This window comes from Panicum virgatum, chromosome 2N (genome assembly GCF_016808335.1).
Source record: "Panicum virgatum strain AP13 chromosome 2N, P.virgatum_v5, whole genome shotgun sequence".
Classification (NCBI taxonomy): domain Eukaryota; kingdom Viridiplantae; phylum Streptophyta; class Magnoliopsida; order Poales; family Poaceae; genus Panicum; species Panicum virgatum.
This window is the reverse complement of record NC_053146.1, coordinates 46,817,106-46,838,244: the sequence shown is the minus strand read 5'-3', so window position 1 is coordinate 46,838,244 and position 21,139 is coordinate 46,817,106. Positions and strand designations below refer to the sequence as shown.

Below are 21,139 nucleotides of genomic sequence, written 5' to 3'. Positions count from 1 at the left end.
CTCCGTAGGCAATGGGGACGTTGCACTCCCTCTTGCGGCACCACGCGTGAGAGAGGGTACTGATTGAAGGTCTCAGGAGATTACAGAGGAGCCGCCAGCTCCGTCGCCGACGAAACACGCCACCAGACGTCGGAGACAAGCCACCAGCGCCAGCCGCGCCGCCAACCGCCGGAACCCACTGGCTGCACCTCTGCAACACCTGGACCGAGCCGACGACAACCGCCGACTAACTCTCCTGAAGACTCCACAATCCCACCGACGGCACCGGATAGGAAGACGTCGTCGACACGGAGAAAGATTGGGAAGCTTATTTCGTAGACGCGCCAGTGCCTCTGCGCCGCTGGCACGAGGACACGCTGTCGGTGAAGCACGACGGCCACCTCCAGCAACTCCATCCGATGTCCCCAGCTCGAACCGGACGAGGTGACAGGCCACGGCAAACACCGCGGCCAGCTCGGGGCCAGGCGAGAGCACTGCAGCAGCACCGGCACTGGCGTCGCCGCGACTCCCAGCCGGCCACCGCGACCACACCATCGCCGAAGAGAATGGAAACGCGGAGGAGAAAGCAAAACCTACCTATTCATAAGCTAAATAGCTAGGCTATACACATCGGACGCCGATTCCGTAGCCCCCATCCGCCCCGCGCCCACAGAGGACGCCGCAGACAGATGAGCGACGGCGAAATCGGCACCGGAAACGGAGATCGCCTTCGATATCGCCCTCGGCTATTGTAGCATGGGGAACGGACGGAAGAGACCATAACCTCCCCGTATGGCCTGGACTTGAGGAGTTAGAAAGTTGAAATGAGAAAGAAGGAAGAAGAACTCGCAGCTGCACGTGTCCAGCCCAGTCCAGCGGTAAACAACGGCCCAATAACCCGACGCCCAACCGGCCTGCAGAGCCCACGGACTGACTGCCCCAAGTCATGTCTCCAGCCTCCTTTCTCCCACGATTGTAGCAAGCAGGCCTAGCGCCGCCACCGGTGGCTGCAACAGTCTCTGCCGACGCGACCGAACGGGTGTACCTGTGCGGCAGTGGGGCATGCCACATGCGAGCGGCGAGCCTGCGCAGTGGCCGACTGGCTAGCTCGGGTGCTCGGTGGCTTCGGCTGGCCGCACGGCACGACGGCAGCGTGGGAGACAGACAACACAGCCGTGCAAGGCAGGGATGAAAACGGATGGAACGAGCGGAAAACCCTTCAACCATTTCTGTTTCTATTTTTTATTACGGAAAACGAGAACAGGAGCAGAATAGTTGGGTACGGGAGCGGAAACGGGATATAACGGTTACGGAAACAGACGGAAACCGGAAAATTTACAGGAATACATTATGATTTAATCACCACTCATTTTGCATGAATATAGCACAAGACACTCCTTTAAGCTATTTTTCAAAAATATGATCAATATTTCTTGTTTCCTACGATTAAAGCGTGAAATATATCTATTGATGTTGAGAAACATGAGAGGATATATGGTGTGCCTATTTATTTTTTTCTGGATTTTATAAATACGGGAAGAATACGGGATTATTCCGACTAAAACGGGATCCCGTAAATACGGGCGGGATACACCCTCTCCCGCTTCCCGTACCATTTCCATATTTTTCTGTAAATACGGAAACAGACGGAATAAATATAGAAATACGAGCGGAACGGAACGGGATTTTTTCGGTCTGTTTTCATCCTTAGCAAGGCGCTCATCTAGCTCATGGAGGGAGAGGGAGAGGGAGACGAGGACTAGCAAGGGCTAGCTGGCCAGGGCATGGCCGCGGAGGAGTAGGAGAGGCTCCAGCGGGAGTCTGCCGAGGCCATGGCATCAGCCATCACCAGGAGCGCGCGTCCAAGAACGATATTGATCGCTTTATTATTACTTTCTAATTAATTACTTTATTATTCTTTAAATTTGAAGCAACATCTTCACTTGAAACTTGTGCGATTGCAATGTGTGGATGTGCTAATGCGATGTGAATTGGTTCATTTTTAGTTTTGATATAGTTCGTCACTAAAAGTCGCCCACCTATATTTTTTTTCTGGCTCCGCCACTGGATGAAGGAGAGGAAGAAGAAAAGAAGGATGAGGAAGAAAAAAAGAGAGAAGAATGAAAGAAGGAAGGAAAATGAGTATCCTGTAATTTTACATCCTAGATTCACCGCTGGTTGTACAAAGCAGAGCTCGATCGTATGAAAGGGGAGGTGAGAACAAAGAAAGCGCAGAAACCAGTAAAAAGGCCGTGGCGGCGCTCTGTTTGTTCCTGTTGCAATGGGATTCCCCCCTAGCATCTCATGTGATTTCATCAAACAAATTGCTGCCAGGTACAAAGCGTTCACGACTCCATTCTCTTGTATCTGATAAGGTAACTAGCATTCAGTGGGACGTGAACGCCTGCAAGATGAGAACCAAAACCAGCGAGAACAGCCAGTGAGCCATGGTAACCATACATGCAGATGCAGGGCAAGGAAGACCAGAAGCAAAGGAGGTGGAGGCACGTACCGAGAATATGTTGCAGTGGCCCGGGTCGGCGAGGTGCGCTAGGAGGTTGTCGATGGGCCCCTGGCCGGTGTAGACGGCCTGGAACCAGAAGCCGAGGAAGGCGAGCATGGCGAGGCGGCCGTTCTTGATCTCCTTGGTGCGCAGCACCATGACGGGCTCGGGGGACCCGCGGCCCCAGTTGGCCCAGTCGAACCACAGCCCGCCGGGGTAGCCGACGTCGGGGACGGGCTTCTTGCGGTTGGGGAGGTCCGGCTCGATGTCGACGCAGCCGGGGTGGAGGAGGTCCGCCCACCGCCGGCCCTCCGCCCACCCCATTAGCGCCATCTGCGACACGAAGAGCGTCCAGGGATCCGCGAAGTACTCCCGAGACCCGGCGTCGAACCACGAGAAGCCGCCGTCGATGAAGCCCCACCGCGCCAGCACGTCCGGGACCAGGATCCCCACCGCCGCCAGCATCGCCCACCGCCCGTGTATCAGCTCCGCCTGCGCGAACCAACGCAGCTGCTCCGGCTCCGAACCTGCAGCCATCGTGTGCATGCACAAAGTAGCCGGGTGGGTTCATTGCTTCATGCTTGTCGTGTGCACGACGTGTTTGATTTGGCGACGACAAGTGTGTGCGCAAACATAACATGAATCACGCCACTTCAGGCTAACTTAGTACTCCCTCCGTATAATAAAAAATGCAACCCTCGTTTTTCTTGGAGTCAAACAATTTCAAATTTAATCAAATTTATACAAAATAATATTAATATTTATGTTACAAAATAAGTATTATTAGATTAATCATGTAATATACTTCCATATTAAATCTATCTAGAGTCATAAATATTAGTATTTTTAAAAGAATCGATTAGTTTTAATTTTTTTGACAGCGAGAGTTTTATTCTTTTTAAAATGAAGGGATTAGTAATCAAAATGCCATGCACACAACTTTGATAGATATGGCGAACATTTTGCTGAGGGACGCTGGTGTTTACCTAGTCCAAGCGGGTCAAATCCGAAGTCTCCAGGGAGGCTGCAGGCGCAAGGCAATTTGGGGAAAAAAAGGTTCAGAACGAAATGGTATCTCTACGCCTTCGCCAGCAGACTGGCGTCAGTGGCATGCCAATCTGTGAGATTGTTCTGCTCGTCGTGGCACTTACCTGCCGTCGAGCCACGGGGGCGGGGAGGCGCCTGGGAACCAGAGCGGCCGGTCGGGCCCCAGCGGCTCGCACGCGGCGGACACGCCCTTGGTCGCGTTCGCCCGGCGCCCCGTCCTCGTAAGCGAGACCACCGCGGCAGCGCCCGGCGGCGGCGGCGCACGGCCCGCCCGGATGCTACTAGCTCTGCTGCAGAGAAACAGACGGCGCGCTGTCAGCGAACAGCCGGGGGCGCGCGACACGGACGCTCCCGGTGTAGCGGCGCAGGGGGCGCGCGCGCCATGGCTTACCTTGGCTGGAGGCTGCATGCCGCGAACGAGCCGACGGACAGAGCCATGGGAGCAAGGAGAGCGAAGGAGAAGGCGATCGGGAGCAGTGGGAGCGGAGGTGGGCGTCGTCGGGGCGTGCGCTGAGCTGCCGCGCTTTATCTGCTTGGAGTTTTTCAGGATAGGGAGCGAGAGGGCGTGGGATAGCCAGCCAATCAGGCGCTGCCAGCCCGCGGGACGACAGCTGTGACAAGTCGTTTGCGTGACTATAATAGGCTTTTATTGGGCTTTTGCCTCCTGATTCGTAGGGTCAGCATTGGGCTGTTAAGCTGATGGGCCTGAATAATCTAAAAAAAGGCTGATGGGCCTGAAAGGTTTCTGGTTAACGTGACCTTTCTTGTTGATTTTTCCCCCTGGTTATGCTGCAAGAAACTAACTTCGAAAGTGAAAACTGCTTGAATTTGGAAAAAAAGAATCTGTTTGTCAGGGATAATTTCGAACTGAGGCCATACGACCTTGCTGCAGGAGTTTCAGCATGAATATCCCCCCCTTTTCTTTGATTGGAAGCCATCTTGACAAACTGAGCTTTATGAATACAACTTTGAAAGGACCCACCATTCCAATTTCAATCTACATTATACATGGAGACCTGTGGAGAAGGGCAAGCCAAGTGCCTCAACAGTAAAACCTATCAAAAGTGTACAGTTGACTGTGTAACCAAGTTTGTGATAATACAGAGATGGGAAATGAAATGAGACAGTATAGACAAGTGAAACCTCCTTAAATACATGCCTGAGGTGAAGGTTGTAAAAGGCTACCCAAAAAATGCTTCTAAACGTGTTGAAAGGACTATGAGAGCTGTGAATAATTCCTACAGCAATAGTACAATGGGATCAACTGCCCTTGTCAAAAACTGTAGTCAATATCAGAAATGTTCTGAAACGTCGATTGTTTGACCAACTCACGCCGCTCGTTATACATGTCCAGGTTCTTGCAAGGCATGGGGAAAATATAGCCAATGACCTGCCCCTGGACAAAGGAGCACTGGAAAACATGGTGCTTCCTGTCTGCTATACCCACTGACATGTCATGGAAGGTAACATTCTTCACGGGGATCTCTGCGCATCCCTGTATCCTGACAGGTACGCGCACACCATGCCCGTGGATTGACGTGTAAGAAATGTTTTCGATGATGGGCAGAGCCTTCGGGTTGAAGCCTTCATCTGGGTGCTCATTGTAGTCTGTCTTTATGACAATACCGACACGGACATTCTCTAAGCTAATATTCCGATACGCAATGTTGCTTACATAGGCCCCTCTTCCAGGGGCAGTCTTTATCCTCACACCTCGCCGTGAATCCCAAACATGAACATTCTCTACCAACACATTAGAGACACCACCAGACATCTCGCTTCCTATCGATACACCGGCACTGTCCACAGAATGCAAAAAGATCAAACATACAATCACATACGGTTTAACAAAGTTTGAATAGTGGTGTTGATCAATTTCCAGATCATGAATCCTATAAGAAAGCTAGTGACAGTATGAAAGACAAACCAACAACGAGAACTTGAGAAGAAAGTATCATGTGTCCCTAATTCTGGTCTACGTAAATAAATGATCCAGTAGACCAAATAATCTGGTAACATGGCAAAAATGCCAGCAAGTAATATTTATCAGAAATAAAAAGAACAAAATAACTAACAAACTTGCAGTAACTCGTTGATATTATCAACAGGGAAAGAAGTGCCATTCACTAGCCAATGATATTTGAAAAATGAACACATCATCATACTTATATTGTAAAGTGAATCAAAACAGCCTCAGAAAACAATCTAATATCTAACCTGACCATGGAGCGTATTATGACATTCTGAATAATAATGTTAGCAGATGGACGCCCATAAGAAATTCCATATTGATCCCAACCACTCTTTATAGCTATCCCATCATCACCAACAGAAATGTAGCAATTCTTTATCACCACATTTTCACAAGAATCTGCACATACCATATGAATAACAAATAGTCTGATCAATGAAGCATAAAGTATAACAAAGAAAAAAAACTCAAGACAACATGGACATGTAGTTCAGGTTTCTTGGGCTCCTATTGTTGCTAAAAAGTTTAGTTAAAGCTAGATTACAATTTAAATTACAGGACAGGATACAGCTACAATGAAATGAAGAAAGTTCAGTAATAAGAAACAATAGCAAGCGTTAGGAGTAACCTGGATCTATCCCATCAGTATTTGGAGCTCCAGCAATTGGAGCCAAGATGGTCGTTTCTGAGATAGTAACATTCTTGCAGTCGTATGTGTGAAGAGTCCAAAAGGGAGAATCGCGAAGAGTGATATTCGAAATGATAATATTACTTGATCGCATGAGCTGCACTAGAGGACCCCTTGTGTGATTAAGGAGTTTTCTCCGAAATTTTACCCACCAACTTTGACCTTGTCCATTTATGGTACCATTATGACCTATTTACATAGGAGTCAACAAGACTGAATGTCAATTGAAAAATTATTACAATTTCAGGAAGATGGGTCTGACGAAGAGAAACAAATATAATGCCATCATTCATTTCTGCAACGGACCAGTCATGTGATATTAGCTGTATTTAACATATCCACATTGTCTTAATACTTTAATAGCTTCACATCCACACATTTATTCTTACAATGAATTAATTCACTAAACTCAAGTACAACTAGAGATTAGGTGTTTCCACGAAATAAGTATCAATTAAAGTTTCAACAACTTTTAACTTCCTGTGGTTTTGTATGTAGAAAATGTACATGATGGAACCAATTTGGCGACAATGAGTTTGTATGAATGAATAAGAAATAGAAATAAGAAAACGCAACATACCTGTTATAGTCACATCCTTCAGGTCTTGACCATGTATGAGGCTTCCATATCGAGGTCCCTTGTGCTCTCTTCCATACCCATATGATGGTAATGGAGACATTAATGGCCAATATCTTTCATCCTTGGATATAAGTAACATAAAGAAGTCGCCAATGTTAACTCAATTGGTAAATAAGTGCACCAAACTGGAAAAGGTATCATATAAATAATTTGAGCCCTGGCAAATACAACAGCACCAAAAGAAACAAAGCGAACAAAAAAACTTGGCAGATAAAATATATTAAAAGCAGTGACTAAATTCAGTTGAACTTAAACCTGACTATTGCATATAAAGCAAGTCAGAACTGACTTAACGAAACCACAACATCAGGCAAACTTTGACAAGTTGGTCACTTCAGTGTTAAATGCTTGCTCAACTGTTTAAGTCTTCAGCAAATCTTTGAAGTGTAGTTGAACATGAGACCACCCGGCAGCTATTTATGTGATGAACTTGGCAGCAAATTTTGATACAATTTTAAAAGTAAATATTTGTGTAATAAAGAAGCATTTGCTTGTCCAGCATGTCACCAATACCAGATACATATTCCTAATATCTCATTGAAGTGCACAGTATTTGCATTACTCCAGATGATCTCACCATTTTATGCAATGATCACTGGTTGCAATCACTTCTATGATGTCCTTGAAACTATGGTTGAACGACGGTACAATAGAAGCATTCCTTTTCACTTGCCCGAGTACACCTTTACCTATTTACTTCATAGTTGCACAACCGAATCCAAAACCCAACCAAAGATCCCAAAGCAGCGTCCCTTTTCGTTTGAAAATAAAAGGCAGCATCTTAAAATCCACAAAGCTGAGCAAATAGCAGGTGAATGCCTCACCTGGATTCCCAGGATCTCAGCGCCGGCAGCGAGGAATAGCGTCATGCGGCTGGTGAGGTTGAACGGCGCGGTGAGCCACCGCCCCGCGGGCACGGTGAGCCTCCCGCCGCCCCTCTCGGCGATCGCCGCGACCGCCGCCTCGAACGCGGCCGTGTTCACCGTTCTCCCGTCCCCGAACGCCCCGAACTCCCTCAGATCGTAGACGGGCGGGGAGGCCACCCACTGCCCCATGGACGGCGCCGCGCGCTTGGGCATGGGCGGGCGCGTGTAGAGCCGCACGCGGCCCACGGAGGTGCTCTGCCACAGAAAGACGAGCGCGAACCCCACCAGCCAGAGCGCGACGAGGCACGCCCTGAACGGCGCCGGCGCCCACCGCCGGTGGTGATGCGCAGCGCCCCCACCCCGCCGCGGGGAGGAAACGGCAGAAGCCGCCGCCGCCGCAGCAGCAGCAGCGGCAGCAGCGGCGGCGCGGGGGGAGGAGGCGGCCGCCGTCTCCAGCATCGGATCCGGTGGCGACGGGGCGTGGGATCTATCCGCGGCGCGCGCACCGGCCGGTGGGTGGGGCGGTCCCGGCTCGGGCGCGGGGGCCCATGGGGGGGGGGGAGGAGGGAGGCGCGCGCCGGCGGAGGCGACGGACTCGGCAGCTCGGAGCACGGGCTCGGGGGAGGCGGGGTGCGGTTTTACGAAGGGTCAGTTGGATACATGCCACTCCAATTACTTTAAAAGGCGCTGGGCGGGTGGTGCGCGCGGCGGGTGAAGGTGGTGGGTTGATCAGTGCTCGGCTGCTCGCTCGGCGCCGCGGCCGTGGAGACTGGAGTTGAGTTGGGGCGGAACCACAACGGCGGCGACTGCTGCGGAATGACCGGTGGCCGGTCAGCTCGGCCGCGCGGAGCCGTCGGATCGGGTGGCGGCGCTCCGGGCCGCAGCGCCCTCCTCGACAGCTGGCGTCCGTGGGCCCCGCTGCCAGTGGGCGGTGGTGGGTTCGGTTCTGGCGGGCCACTCGCGGCGGTTTGCCTACCGTCCTCCTAGTGCGTGGCGCCCAGGTTAACCAAACCGACTGGTCCGGTCAAACCGCCGCCCTCCGGTAGCGGTTTACCGGACCGATTTGACCTGTAACCGGTGGAAACCGGTTGAATTCAAATCCAAATTCAAATAAATTCAAAAAATCCCGTGCAACCGGTTCCGACCGGTTTACCGGCCGGTTTGACCGGTTTACCGGTCGGTTTGACCGGTTTGAATTCAAACCCAAATTCAAAAGCTAATCGGTTTACCGGCCGGTTTTACCGGTTTACCGGCCGGTTTTACCGATGGGCCTTAATGGGCCGGCCCATTTTTTTCTTTTTCTTTTTTTGATTTAACTTTAAATCCCCACAAACTATACTAAATGAACGAATTTTTGAGAAAATTTGACACTATTAGATTCATTGCACCTTGAAGTATTTTTAGGAATTTTTTGGGAATTTTTTATTTTTTGAATTTAAATTTAAATTTTGGCCGGTTGGGTACCAGACCAAACCGGAACCGGGCCGGACCGGTTTGACCGGTAACCGGTCAAACCGGACCGGTTCCCACCGGTTTGGTAAACCTTGGTGGCGCCCCGGGTTTGGTTCAGGTCCATGATCGTTGTGCTGGGATGACGACGACCGAGAGGTTCCTCCTGTCGGAGGGGCAGGATCAGGGTTTACAAAACAGGTGGGACTGGTCCGGTTTCGATTTGGGCCGGTACCAAACCGGCCAAAATTCAAAATTTAAATTTAAATTCAAAAAATAAAAAATTCCTAAAAATACTTCAAGGTGCGACGAATCTAATTGTGTCAAATTTTCTCAAAAATTTGTCCGTTTAACATACTTTTCGGACATTTAAAGTTAAACCAAAAAAGAAAAGAAAAAATGAGATGGCCAATTAAGGCCCACTTGGTAAACCGGTCAAACCGGCCGGTATACCGTTCCAAACCGATTACACATGCGATTTTAAATTTGGATTTGAATTCAAACCGGTCAAACCGTCCGGTAAACTGGTCAAACCGGCTGATAAACCGGTCTAACCGGCCGGTATACCGGTACGAACTGGTTGAACTGAGTTTTTTGAATTCAAATTTGAATTCGACCGGTACCGATCGGTTTCCGGCCAAACCGGACCGGTATACGGGTACCGGACCCCGGCGATTTGGCCGGTCTGATCGGTAAATTAAACCCTGGACACGACAGGGTGCCCCCGGAGACCCCCGCGCTGATTCTCCGGATCTGAGGCACGCACGCTCTGGCGATTGACTATGCCTTCCACCTCACCGTTGCCCGTGTGGTTTCTTCACACGCTCCACACGGGTTTAGAGGCTCGGCGATGGATCGTCGTGCAAGGCGGCGTCGGTGTGGATTGCGTGTGTCGTCCGTCGCTCTGTTGGCTTCTGAATGACGCGAACGCAATGCCATACGCTAGCCCCATTTGGCACGATTTCCATCGGAACCAGCTTCGTCGCAGTTCACGTACCGTAGAGCAGTGTAGCATGATGCCGGTGAAGCTAGGAAAGGTCGTGTTTGGTTTTGCCCGAAATTTTTTTTACGAAAATTTTTTACATCTTTGACCACTAATTTCGAATATTAAATAAAGTCTAATTATAAAACCACCTCCACTACCCGTGTAAATCGCGAGACGAATCTAATAAATCCTTTTGGCCGCGTGATTAGAGGATGATACTGTAGCATTACTGTAGCAAATCATCAATTAATTAACGTCATTAAACTCGTCGCAAAAAATTACACCCATCCCTAAAAAAATTTTGTAAATAGACTTCATTTAGTACTCCATGCAGATATTTATCTTTTTGTGTAAACTTGATTTGACGTGTAACCAAACACGACCAAAACTGGTTTCACCGGCTTCACATGTTTAGCTATCTGATTGCGCTCCGGCTTCACACCACATTGTAGAACAGTGTCACGTACTGTAGCGAAGAGCAGTAGCTGAAGCCGGTAGGAGCTGTGCCAAACGGGCTCTGAATGGAAGCAACTTCAGGTGACACCGTGACAGTGTGACACTCAGACAGATCTCTCCTCGAACCCAAGGCAACAGGGTAGAGCAGCAGCGTGCTTGTAGTATTTTAGACTTCTAGTAGTACTATCGCTAGTGAGGAATCAGGTCGCTAGTGAGGGAAGGGGAACAGCGTGCGCCAGATCCAACGCTTAAATCAATGGGGATAACCGGTACGGGCAGCCACAAATTTCGCGTCTCTTTTGCGGGTTGACCTGCGAGATGGCCAAGGCGCACACTGCGCGATGCCACCCTCCTCTCCCGTACCGGCGATCCCACGGCAAGATCCGCCACCGTGGTTAATCTATCCCGACGAGTGATTTTTTTAGGGCAGTCACGAGTTGCTCTGGAGCAGGAACACAGTCGTGCCAAATTTGCCTCGCCATTTACTCGAGCCAAAGAAAAAAAAATCATACGAAGCTCTTGAAAACCATTGAGAAATGCTCGACGAATGGGTTAAAGAATTAGAGCAGATGATGATGATAGTCACATGAATTGGGCCACCACAGCGTGGGTGGCTTCGAGCCCATCCATTTGGAAAGTCCTTACAGACGGCCCTTATACTTGGAATAGGCCCATCTGAAGGGATCCTGAGGCTGCTTTGCACTTTAATTAGGCCCTTCTCTGGGCCGTCAGTTACATACTCGGCTTTCAGTTTTTTTTTGTGGGCTACTGCCACCTATATGGGCTAGTGCACAGAGCTCCTCATTTTCTTATGTTGTGCACATAGCTCCTAAATCCTAATTTATTTATGCTATGCTCTTTTGCCGTGTTCAATTGCCAAATCGAGCTTTGCTCGAGAAGTTGAGATCTCGCATTCCCACTATCTGTGCGATACTCACAACTACTCTACACAATTACATCACCGGCGTTAAGTTACGAAATCTATAAAAAAAAAAACGAAACGGGTAGACGGAATATACGTCAATAGATATTAATCATTATAAAATGAGAATCTTATCGGTGATATGTAATAAAGCTGGAACCTTATTTTCTTGGTAGGTATCCAGAATGTCCTTTTGTCCCCCTCACGGCCTCATGGAACATGTGAGTTCTCTATAGCACTGCACCATCTTCTGGGGAAACATAACATAACATGGAGTAGATGCCCTCCATTTTACATTAGGGGGTGTTTAGTTGGTGAAAAAGTTTGGGTTTGGATACTGTAGCACGTTTCGTTGTTACTTGACAACTAACGTCCAATCATGAATTAATTAACATCATTAGATTCATCTCGTAGGAATTAGTTAAACTGTATAATTAGTTATTTTTTCAACTGCATTTAATACTCTGTATGTGTTCAAAAATTTGATTTGTCAGGTACTGTAAAGAAAAAATTGAGAACTAAACGCTACCTTAGGGAATTTTTGACCTGGCTGGATGGATCAACGTGCATGTGATGTTACTTGGACTGATGCTTTGCTCCCGCTTTGAATTGGCTTTTGGCATCTCTGCTGCAGTGCATCACAAGGAGCCACGAGGTCTAGGGCAAGGAGTTGACGAACTTGAATGAGCACCGTACCAGCGCCGATTGGACTTGGACAGGCTTTAATTAGGCTACCCCAGCCAGCCGGCACCCGCGCACTCACAAGGGAATCGTGCCACAAATCTTGGAGCTAGCCTCGTGTCTAGGAGTACGAGTATACGTATCTCCATCATCGAGAGCGCCGAGCCAGCTCGGCTCGGGGTCATATGAATCGCGTGACGCCTTCACTGGAAGACGTCGATCTCACGTCCGGACGGCGCCGCAGCCCGAGCCCGGCAGTCTGTTGTACCGGCTCCGAACGGAAAAGAAAGGGGCTCCACCATCCGCGGACCTTGGGGGCGAGGCCTTGCTGGCGCGGCGAGCGAGCCGTCGTCGTCGACGGGAGAGCCGTCGCGGTCATGTGGTGTGCATGGTTCCCCAAACCGTCGGTTTGACCGGTTACCGGTCAAACCGGTCCGGACCGGTTCCGGTTTGATCCGGTATAAACCGGTCCAAATTCAAAATTTAAATTTGAATTAAAAAAAATGGAAAATTCTCAAAAAATTCCTAAAAATATTTCAAGATGCGACAAATTTAATGGTGTCAAATTTTCTTAAAAATTCGTTCATTTAGTATAGTTTGCGGGGATTTAAAGTTAAACAAAAAAACATGCATACAAAAGTATATAAATAAAATGTAAAAGTAGTACAAAAGAGGGTTGGAGGGTTCATTTAGACTAAAATATGTTATACAAACATTTATTTAGTATACTTTGCGGTCATTTGAATTTAAACAAAAAAAAGAAAAAAAATTGAATTTGACTGGTTACCAGTCAAACCGGCCGGTATACCGGTCAAACCGGCCGGTAAACCGGTCTAACCGGCCGGTATACCGGTACGAACCGGTTGAACGGGGAAGTTTGAATTTAAATTTGAATTTGTCCGGTTCCGACCGGTAACCGGCCAAACCGGTCCGGTATACCGGAACCGGAGGCCGGCGGTTACCGGTTAGCGGTCGGTAAGTTGAACCCTGGTGGTGTGACGCCGCCGGCCGACAGATGAGGTAGACAAGCCAACCATCTATAAAGCCCAATAAAACCCATTAACAGGAGCCTCCGGCCCACACAAATGTTTTAAAATGTTGAACTAGCATTTTTTAATATTGAACCAATAGTTTGAAAATGTTGAATCGGTATTTTGAAAATGTTGAACATCAATATTTTTTCTCACCTTCTTCCCCGGTGCTGGCGACAGCTCTGGGGCGCGCGAGCGGCGCAGGGGCACGCGGCGGCGCCTCAGGGGAGCGCGAGCAGCGCAGGGGCCCACGGCAGCGCGCGTGGCCGGCTGAGGCGTGCCAGGGGCGCAGGGGCACGCGGAGGCGGCTCAGGGGCGCGCGAGCGGCGTGTGGCTGGCGGGGGCGCGTGGCGCACACAGCGGCCTGCGGGGCACGCGGCAGCGCGCGGGGGCGAGCGGTGCGCAGGGCCCGCGTGGCGGCAGGTTGCGGGTGCCGGTGGAGCGCGGGAGGAGCTGGGGAGAGAGGAAGGAGAAGGAGGAGAAAGGGAGAGAAAGCTAGGGTTTGGTTGGATCCAAGGGCTACAGTTATTTGCACGAATCTCAAACACTGGAAGGTGGATAAGAAAAAATATACCGGAAGATATATAGGATCCACGGATAGATGAGGTGGCACGTCGGAGCCGGCTGTAACAGCCCAGCCCAAAAGACTGTTGGGCGTCTTGTGCCCAGCCCAAAGACCTGTTGGGCCAAAATAGATCTTGTGCACATATGTGTATGCACAAGATGCTAGAGAGAGAGCAACCTTAGTCCCATATTAGTTAGGCAAGAGGAGCTAGATCAGCTTAAATAGATGGCTTGAGAAAGTTAGTTAACTCCGATTGCAACCTTTTGCACGAAGCGAGGATGAAAGCGCAAGAGAGTTAATTAGCAGGTGTGATTCATTCAACGTGTAGAGTGGATCTTAGCCGTTCTTAGCCGTTTTTCTAGTCCCGGTTGTTACACCGGGCGAGTGTCACCGGATTTTGGTGTGACAGCCCAGGTTTTTAAATAGCCAATTCAGGGTAATTAGCACCAAATCATGCATCATTAAATAGGAAATTTTGAAATATTGCATGTGTATGTATGTGTATTTTTTTTGTACATAAAATTTTACACATGAAATGACGAGTTCTTCAAATCAAAGTTTTTAGATGTTTAAAATATCTTTCAAATTGAAACAAACGGATTTTAAAAATGAATTTCAAATCGTTGCTCAAATGAACTTTTGCCTAAAACTAAAGTTGTAGAGTTTTAAATGACGAACAACTTTTGTGTTCATAGTTTTTCGAGTTGCCACACAAAAATGGGAGAAAAAGTTGATTTCCGAAACGTATTGGATATTTTCAAATGCACTCAAGTTTCAAATTTTATTTTCCAAACCATTGTTCAAATGAAAAAGTGACTAAAACGAAAGTTGTAGATCTCAAAATTTTAAGCAAGTTTGGTATTCAAAAGTTTTTCATTTGAGGCCAAGAAGAAGGATAAAAATTGAGTTTACAAAATGAAATTTTGAACTTTGAGTTATTTACAAGTTTGCCCTCACCACTATCTCCCTCTCTCCTCCCTCTCTGTTTTCGCCGTGACGCCATGCCGACGCCGTTCGCCACCGGCCACGCGCCGAGCTCCTTGGCCAAACCCGCCTCCTCGCACTCCTGGTTCCTCCCCGATGTTTCTCGACCTCGCCACGTGGTGCTGTCTCCCAGCGCGCACGCCGAGGACGGCCGCCTGAAGCGCCACGGCGACGACGCGCCGAGTCGTGCCGTGCGCCCCTTCTCCATCTCCCTGCGCCCTTGGCCCTCTCCTCCCCTTGAGCTCGCGCAGCGCCCGTTCCCGATCTCCCTCTTCACTCCCTTCCCATTCCCGAGCTGAATCGGGCTCGCTCCTGCACGCCCGAGCGTCGCCGCCCACCATGGCCGCCGCCGAGGCTCGGCCTCGCCGTGGAGGTCCCCTCTCCGGTCACCCTTCTCCCAGTCCGAGCCCGCAGTTAGCTTCCCCGAGCCCCCGTGCTGCTCGACGACAGTTTCCCCACCACCCAAGGCCATTGGAGCGCCGCCGCGGCGGTCTAGCGTCACTGCCGGCCGTCTGCTCCCGCAGAGCCCCACCCTCAGGCCTCCCTATGCCCCAACGGAGCCCGGGAACGGGATCCCCGCATCTCATCGAAGCTCACCAGCCCAATCCCGCCGCCCCTTGCCCGCCGAAGCGGTGCCGCTGCCATCCGCCGCCGCCGCCGCCGCCTGGAGCAGAGCTCCATGGCCGGCCCCCGTCCGACCACCCCCTCTAGCTCCAAAGCCACCAGAAGGTTCGCCCCGATCTCCTCGTGCCCCTCCCCCTATTTCCCCTCGCCGCCGGCGAGCGAATCCGCCAGATTAACCGGCGTTATGCAGTTTTCTGGCAGTTTTCTCCAACGGCTATATTTGCTTATGCTGCCTATATATACCCCCAAGGCCGGGTCATTTAAATGAGCTGGAGTTCAAGGAAGTATACAAGAGCAAAAGATCATCTCCAACCACCATAGAGCTTCATTGTACATCATATAGGCTTAAGCACACTTGTTAGAGTGCTTAGTGCTTGATTAGGGATTAGTTCTTGCGAGAGCTCCCTTGAGAGAAGTCTTGCTGCGGCAAGCAAACACTTGTACTCGTCGTGTGACCCTCCTACTTGGTGTGGAGAGGCAACGACACTTTGTGCGGGGAAGGAGACCCCTCTTGGTGAGAAGCTCCGATAGTGAAGACGGTGTCGTGGTGACGCTTCGAGATAGACGGTGGCAGTGACCTCGTCTTGGTGACTTGGTGGCACTTAGCCTTTGCTTGCCGGGTGCCTTGGTGGCCAACGCAAGACGGTGATCAAGCGAAGAGACTCGGCATCACACTTGTTTGTGTTGGACAAGTGGCCGTGGATGTAGGGAGGGACTTTGGTGTCCTAACCGAACCACGTTAAATCGTGTGTCTTGGTGTCTTCACGGGAGTTTGCATATCCTCTCCCTTACCGCTCTACTTACCGCATTACGTTTCCGCATTTACTCTTTCTTGTTTACCTTTATTTTCCTAGTTAGTTTGATTAGGATTGGCTAGGTTGCAAGTCTTTTGGGGTAAGTAGAGGGTAGCATAGATAAATCTTAATCATAACTAGTATGTGTAGGACGTGCTAGATTTATCTTATGCAATTAGATTGAGCCCTAGGTTAAAAAAGCGATTAGCGACCCTATTCACCCCCTCCCCCTCTAGGGTCGGACACCCCGGTGATCCTTACAATTGGTATCAGAGCTTGGTCTCACACCTCTTACGAGGATTAGCCAATTCTGTTGGTAAATTTGTGAGAAAGCTCGTAGGAGAACCGTCGACTTAACCGTCGAGTGAGTATATGTCCAAGGAAGGGATGAGTACCGATAGGGCTCCGTTTTTCGATGGCACGGGTTTTCCACGTTGGAAAGTGCTTATGCAAGCACATCTTCAAGCCTGGGGGCTTGATGTTTGGTGTGTCACCGAAGAGGGCAAGAAAAATGAGAATAAGGCCGAGAGACAATATGATGCCATTGCAAAATCAATTCTATTGTCCTCTCTATGTGATAGTGTGTTTAATCGTGTATTTGCTAATGAAAATGCTCATAAGCTATGGAAGCAAATTGTCGAGAATCATGAGGGCACAAAGGATGCGGCCAATCAAAAATACCATATTCTCGGCGAGGAGCTAAGTAGCTTTAAGCAACTTCCAAATGAAAATGCTCATGACATGTACTCACGATTAAATACTCTTGTCAATGAAATTAATGCCTTAGGTCTCAATCAAGTTGAAGATGTGGAAATCAACCGCAAGATTCTCCGAAGCCTTCGCAAGCCCGACTACAACATCATCAACACACTCTTGCAAAAGGAAGATTTGGTCAAGCTCACACCAAATCAAGTCATTAATCAAAGAAGAAGAGTCTCGCCCATGAGTATAGTATGGGGATGACAAAGAAGAAAGAGCAAGAGTCCACCTCTCCTTCAAGCAAAAAGAGTCTCGCCGCCAAGCACTCATGCAAGCATCAACCAATGCGACAAGACTCATCAAGCTCAAGTGAAAGTGAACAAGAAGAAGAGGATGATGAAGATAGTGATGATGAATCAAGTTCAAGTGATGAAGAATACCCAAGGGCCGTGCTATACCACCACCGCAAGATTGCCAAGCATGTACATGAGCTCTATGAGCTTGGGTACAAAACACTCATTAAAAGGAGTGCGGTTGGGATGGAGAAGATGGCAAAGAAAAAGAACAAGTCAAGAACCCAAGCTCTCTCCGCCATCCACAAGCCCAAGAAAAGTGGTAAAAGCTCAAGTCACAAGAAAAATTCCAAGAGCTCCACCACCCATCGTGCTCGGAGATTATCACCACCTCCCATGTGTCTCATGGCACTAGGTAATAATGATGTAAGTGATGACTCCTCCTCAAATGATGAATCCGATGTTGAAACCAATGACATTTGTGAGATGATGACACTCCTCCATAATCAACAAGAATATCTCATTAAACAAAATGAAGAAATCAAAGCTCTCAAGAGTAAAGAAAAACTTCATGCTTCATTTGTCTCAAGATATGAGAACTTGCTAAACAAATTCAATTTGTTAGACAATGAGCATAAAAAACTTAAAATGAAATATGAGAGTCTTGAGTCTAAAAGTGAATCATCATCGGATAAATCATTTCCTTGCAATATTCCTTGTGCTATCTCTTTTGACAAGGTAGATGCGTCTACCTCTTGTGATCTATCCCCTTGCAATGAGAATGTGATTGTAGAAACATGTGATGATCTCATTACTAAAGAAAATGATGAGCTTAAATAAGAGATAGAAAGGCTAATGACGGACTTGAGGCGGCTCAAAGGAAAGTACACTCAAGAGCAAGTCCAACCTTCTCAAGATAACACCTCCGCGGGCGTAAAGAAGCTTGAGAAGGGAGAAACCATGACTTGCTTCAAGTGTCACAAAGAAGGCCACAAGTCCTATCAATGCAAGGAGAAAGAGGGCAAAGAAAATAGCAAGCCCAAGAACTTGAACAAGAACAAGAAGGCTAAGGAGATCAAGAAAAATACATCTCCATACTTGAAGGCGTCATGCATGTACACCAAGCCCAACCACAAGAACAAGCAAAAGAGCAACCACTACATACTTGAAAAGAAGAAGAATGGCAAGGTGGTGGCTCATGTCATGGGGTGGAGAACATATGGATGGAACCAACCCATTTGGGTGCCCAAGGATATTATTCATACCATGGATGGCTCTCAAAAGGTTTGGGTTCCTAAGGCTTAGGCACCAAATAAGTCCAACGGGGGATTTGGATGCTTAGCTTACAAGTTAAAGTGAAGGTTCAAGTCAAAACAAGCTAAGCTCACAACTTAGACATTTGTTACCCAAGTCTCCCATAAGGTAATGGTAGCTAGATTTTAATTCAAGCATCATGTAGCTCCATTGCTTTTGCTAGGATGTTTGCTTGTTTTGCATCTCCTAGTGTTATATATGGTGGGTTGCTTGTGCCATGACTCTAACCCATGAGCAACCTACATGGTTTGATAAGTGTGTAGAAAGCTACACAAGGTTACCTTTCATGGTACATGGACTTCATGAGATATGTATTTCATATGTGTACCATGAACACAAACTATAGGGTAAACTTCCCATTATTGTCAAAATCAATGTGCATACTTTTGCTTGGTGATTCAAACACTAAATGCACACATTAAGGGGAGTTCATCCTATAGGTTGTGATTTTGAGACTAACATATTTGCTAGTTTATCTTTTGTAGTCTCTCGTGGAGTTAACACTCTAAGAGAATGTTATTCACGATCAATGTGAACAAACAACTCTACAAGAGTGATTAGATATTTTGTGCATCTTGCATATTGAGCCATACTCTATTGAACTTAAAAGCTCATATCTAAGTTCATCGGCTATGTGCTCATATATTTGCTTAACCTTGGTGTACCAAGTGCTCACCTCTTAAAGACTTTCAATTGGTACATGTAAGGTAAACTAAGTTGTTCCCCCGGAGGTATGCTAGGTTCTAAACTCATTCAATTGGTATATTTGTCAATTTCTTATCCTTTTTAGAGCTACCTCCGTGCATGATATGATCTAAGCTTTCTAGTTATAACATCTAGTTGTGCAATTGATTTTCACATTATCATTTTGTGCACATACTTGTGGAAAGCTTAGCTCATGTCATGCTAAGTTTCATGATTTTGTGATTCACCATAGTAAATTCTCAATTGATATCTTTATTGATATCATACAATTGGATCATGAGTCATGGAACTAACTCCCTAGGTTACTAATATTCTTTTGAGCTATATTGTTTTGCAAGACCTTTTTAGGAGAAAGACCTTTTAAGTGATTTGATTCCAAAGAGGAAAAAATGTGGATCAAAGAAAGATATTTTCTCAAGGAGAAGAAGCATATCCCAAAGGGGGAGAAATACCTAAGTGAATCAAGTCATGAGGGAGAATCAAAGGGGGAATCATGGTTTTAGAGGGAGGCCAAGCCATCATTGGATGGTGGTAAGCATCCAAGTTACGGGAATTTGGAGGCTTGGCAAGGTTTGGGATGCATGAGTAGGGATGCATCATGCAAAGATAAAGAAAAGCCAAGTTGTGGATTAAAGATTAGTGACCCAAATTCCCCTCCCCTACATATGAGGTAATGAGCAAGGTAAAAAGATTATCTCAATTTCATTTGATATTTTTCATGCATCATTGTAGCTCAATGCCTCTCTAGGAATGCATGATCTTATCGTTACAATTGGTATTTACAATTGGTGTTTTTTATTTGATATGCTTTCCTAGAAATATCATATGGTATGTTGTTTTGGTACTAACTTCTTACCTAGTGCAACCTACATGGGCGAAAAACCGTTGCTTTTCCATGACACATTTTCGAAAGAAAATACCAAAGTCTACAATCGGTATCAATCCTTTTTTTTTATTCATTTGGTGTCATGTTTTCAAGTTGTAGAGTTTGATCCCTATTATGTGAATTACAAATGCATACATTTGTTTAAAGTGATTCAAACACTAATGCACACATTTAGGGGGAGCTAACTCTATAGCTTGTGTTTTGTGACTAACATGCTTTACAAGTGCTATTTGTTGTAGTCACACCCCCTTAGTTCATTTGGTAATACACTCAATCCTTTGATATCAAGATGATACACATTGCAATTAATCCTACATTTGGTATCAATTGATCAAGAAAGATTCGACAAGGGAAGAAGAAGACCAAGCCATAACTCCCAAAGATTAAAGAGATAAATGATATAGGGAGGCATGGCTAGGTATAACTCTATCACTAGTGAATTTCTTTTGCTACTAATGCTCCTTGTTGCTAGTGGTTATGAAGCTTTTAGGTGTTTGATGACAAAGGAGGAGAAATGTACCCTAAAAGCAAGCAAGTATGTTTGGAGTAAATGATGCCATTAGCAAGGGGGAGGAATGGAAAATGCAGGGCAAAAGGATGCATGGTGATAGGGGGAGGTACTTAGTTAATGTGGGGGAGAAGTGCAATTTGATGATCCCATGGACTAAGGTACAAAAACTTTTCATTGCTCATTTGGTTCAAACCACATACAAGCCTTTGTTCTACAATTTTTTTTTCTACAATTGGTATCAAGGGCTTTTTAAAAATGAGCATTGAAATGTCATCCAAGCAAGCTAAAGTAGTTTCTAACTTTTCAAATTATTATCAATTTCATATTCTTACAAATCATCTTGCTTGCTTTGGTTGTGTTGTCATCAATCACCAAAAAGGGGGAGATTGTAGCGAAAATGGCCTCTCATGCCATATTTCAATATAATGTTTTGGCGATTGATGACACACAATACTTGGACTAATGTGATTGTTAAGATGACTATTCTCAGGATTTTAGATTCAAGTGATGACAAAGAAAAGATAGGCGTAGCAAGGCCCGAAGCG

The 21,139-nt window shown here is 47.3% G+C and overlaps 2 protein-coding genes across 3 annotated transcripts; both read right to left on the bottom strand.

The window, feature by feature from the left end:
* Window positions 1–2,100: 2,100 nt before the first annotated feature.
* LOC120660770 (photosystem I chlorophyll a/b-binding protein 6, chloroplastic) lies at window positions 2,101–4,133 on the bottom strand. Of its 2 annotated transcripts, none has more exons than XM_039939408.1 (5): window positions 3,921–4,133; window positions 3,634–3,819; window positions 3,469–3,506; window positions 2,492–3,009; window positions 2,101–2,383 (listed from the first exon to the last, which is right to left on the bottom strand). In XM_039939408.1, exons 1-5 carry the CDS (start codon window positions 3,965–3,967, stop codon window positions 2,366–2,368), a joined length of 807 nt encoding a protein of 268 aa, XP_039795342.1. In that variant the 5' UTR covers window positions 3,968–4,133; the 3' UTR covers window positions 2,101–2,365. The 2 variants fall into 2 exon arrangements, with proteins under 2 accessions (XP_039795342.1, XP_039795343.1); XM_039939409.1 differs by having other exon boundaries at window positions 3,634–3,816; window positions 3,921–4,086.
* Window positions 4,134–4,468: 335 nt separating this feature from the next.
* On the bottom strand, window positions 4,469–8,490 carry LOC120660769 (probable polygalacturonase). Its single transcript, XM_039939407.1, has 6 exons — window positions 8,372–8,490; window positions 7,654–8,337; window positions 6,770–6,890; window positions 6,130–6,378; window positions 5,747–5,900; window positions 4,469–5,328 (listed from the first exon to the last, which is right to left on the bottom strand). The coding sequence occupies exons 2-6, from the start codon at window positions 8,152–8,154 to the stop codon at window positions 4,803–4,805; spliced, it is 1,551 nt and encodes a 516-aa protein (XP_039795341.1). The 5' UTR covers window positions 8,155–8,337; window positions 8,372–8,490; the 3' UTR covers window positions 4,469–4,802.
* Window positions 8,491–21,139: the final 12,649 nt, after the last annotated feature.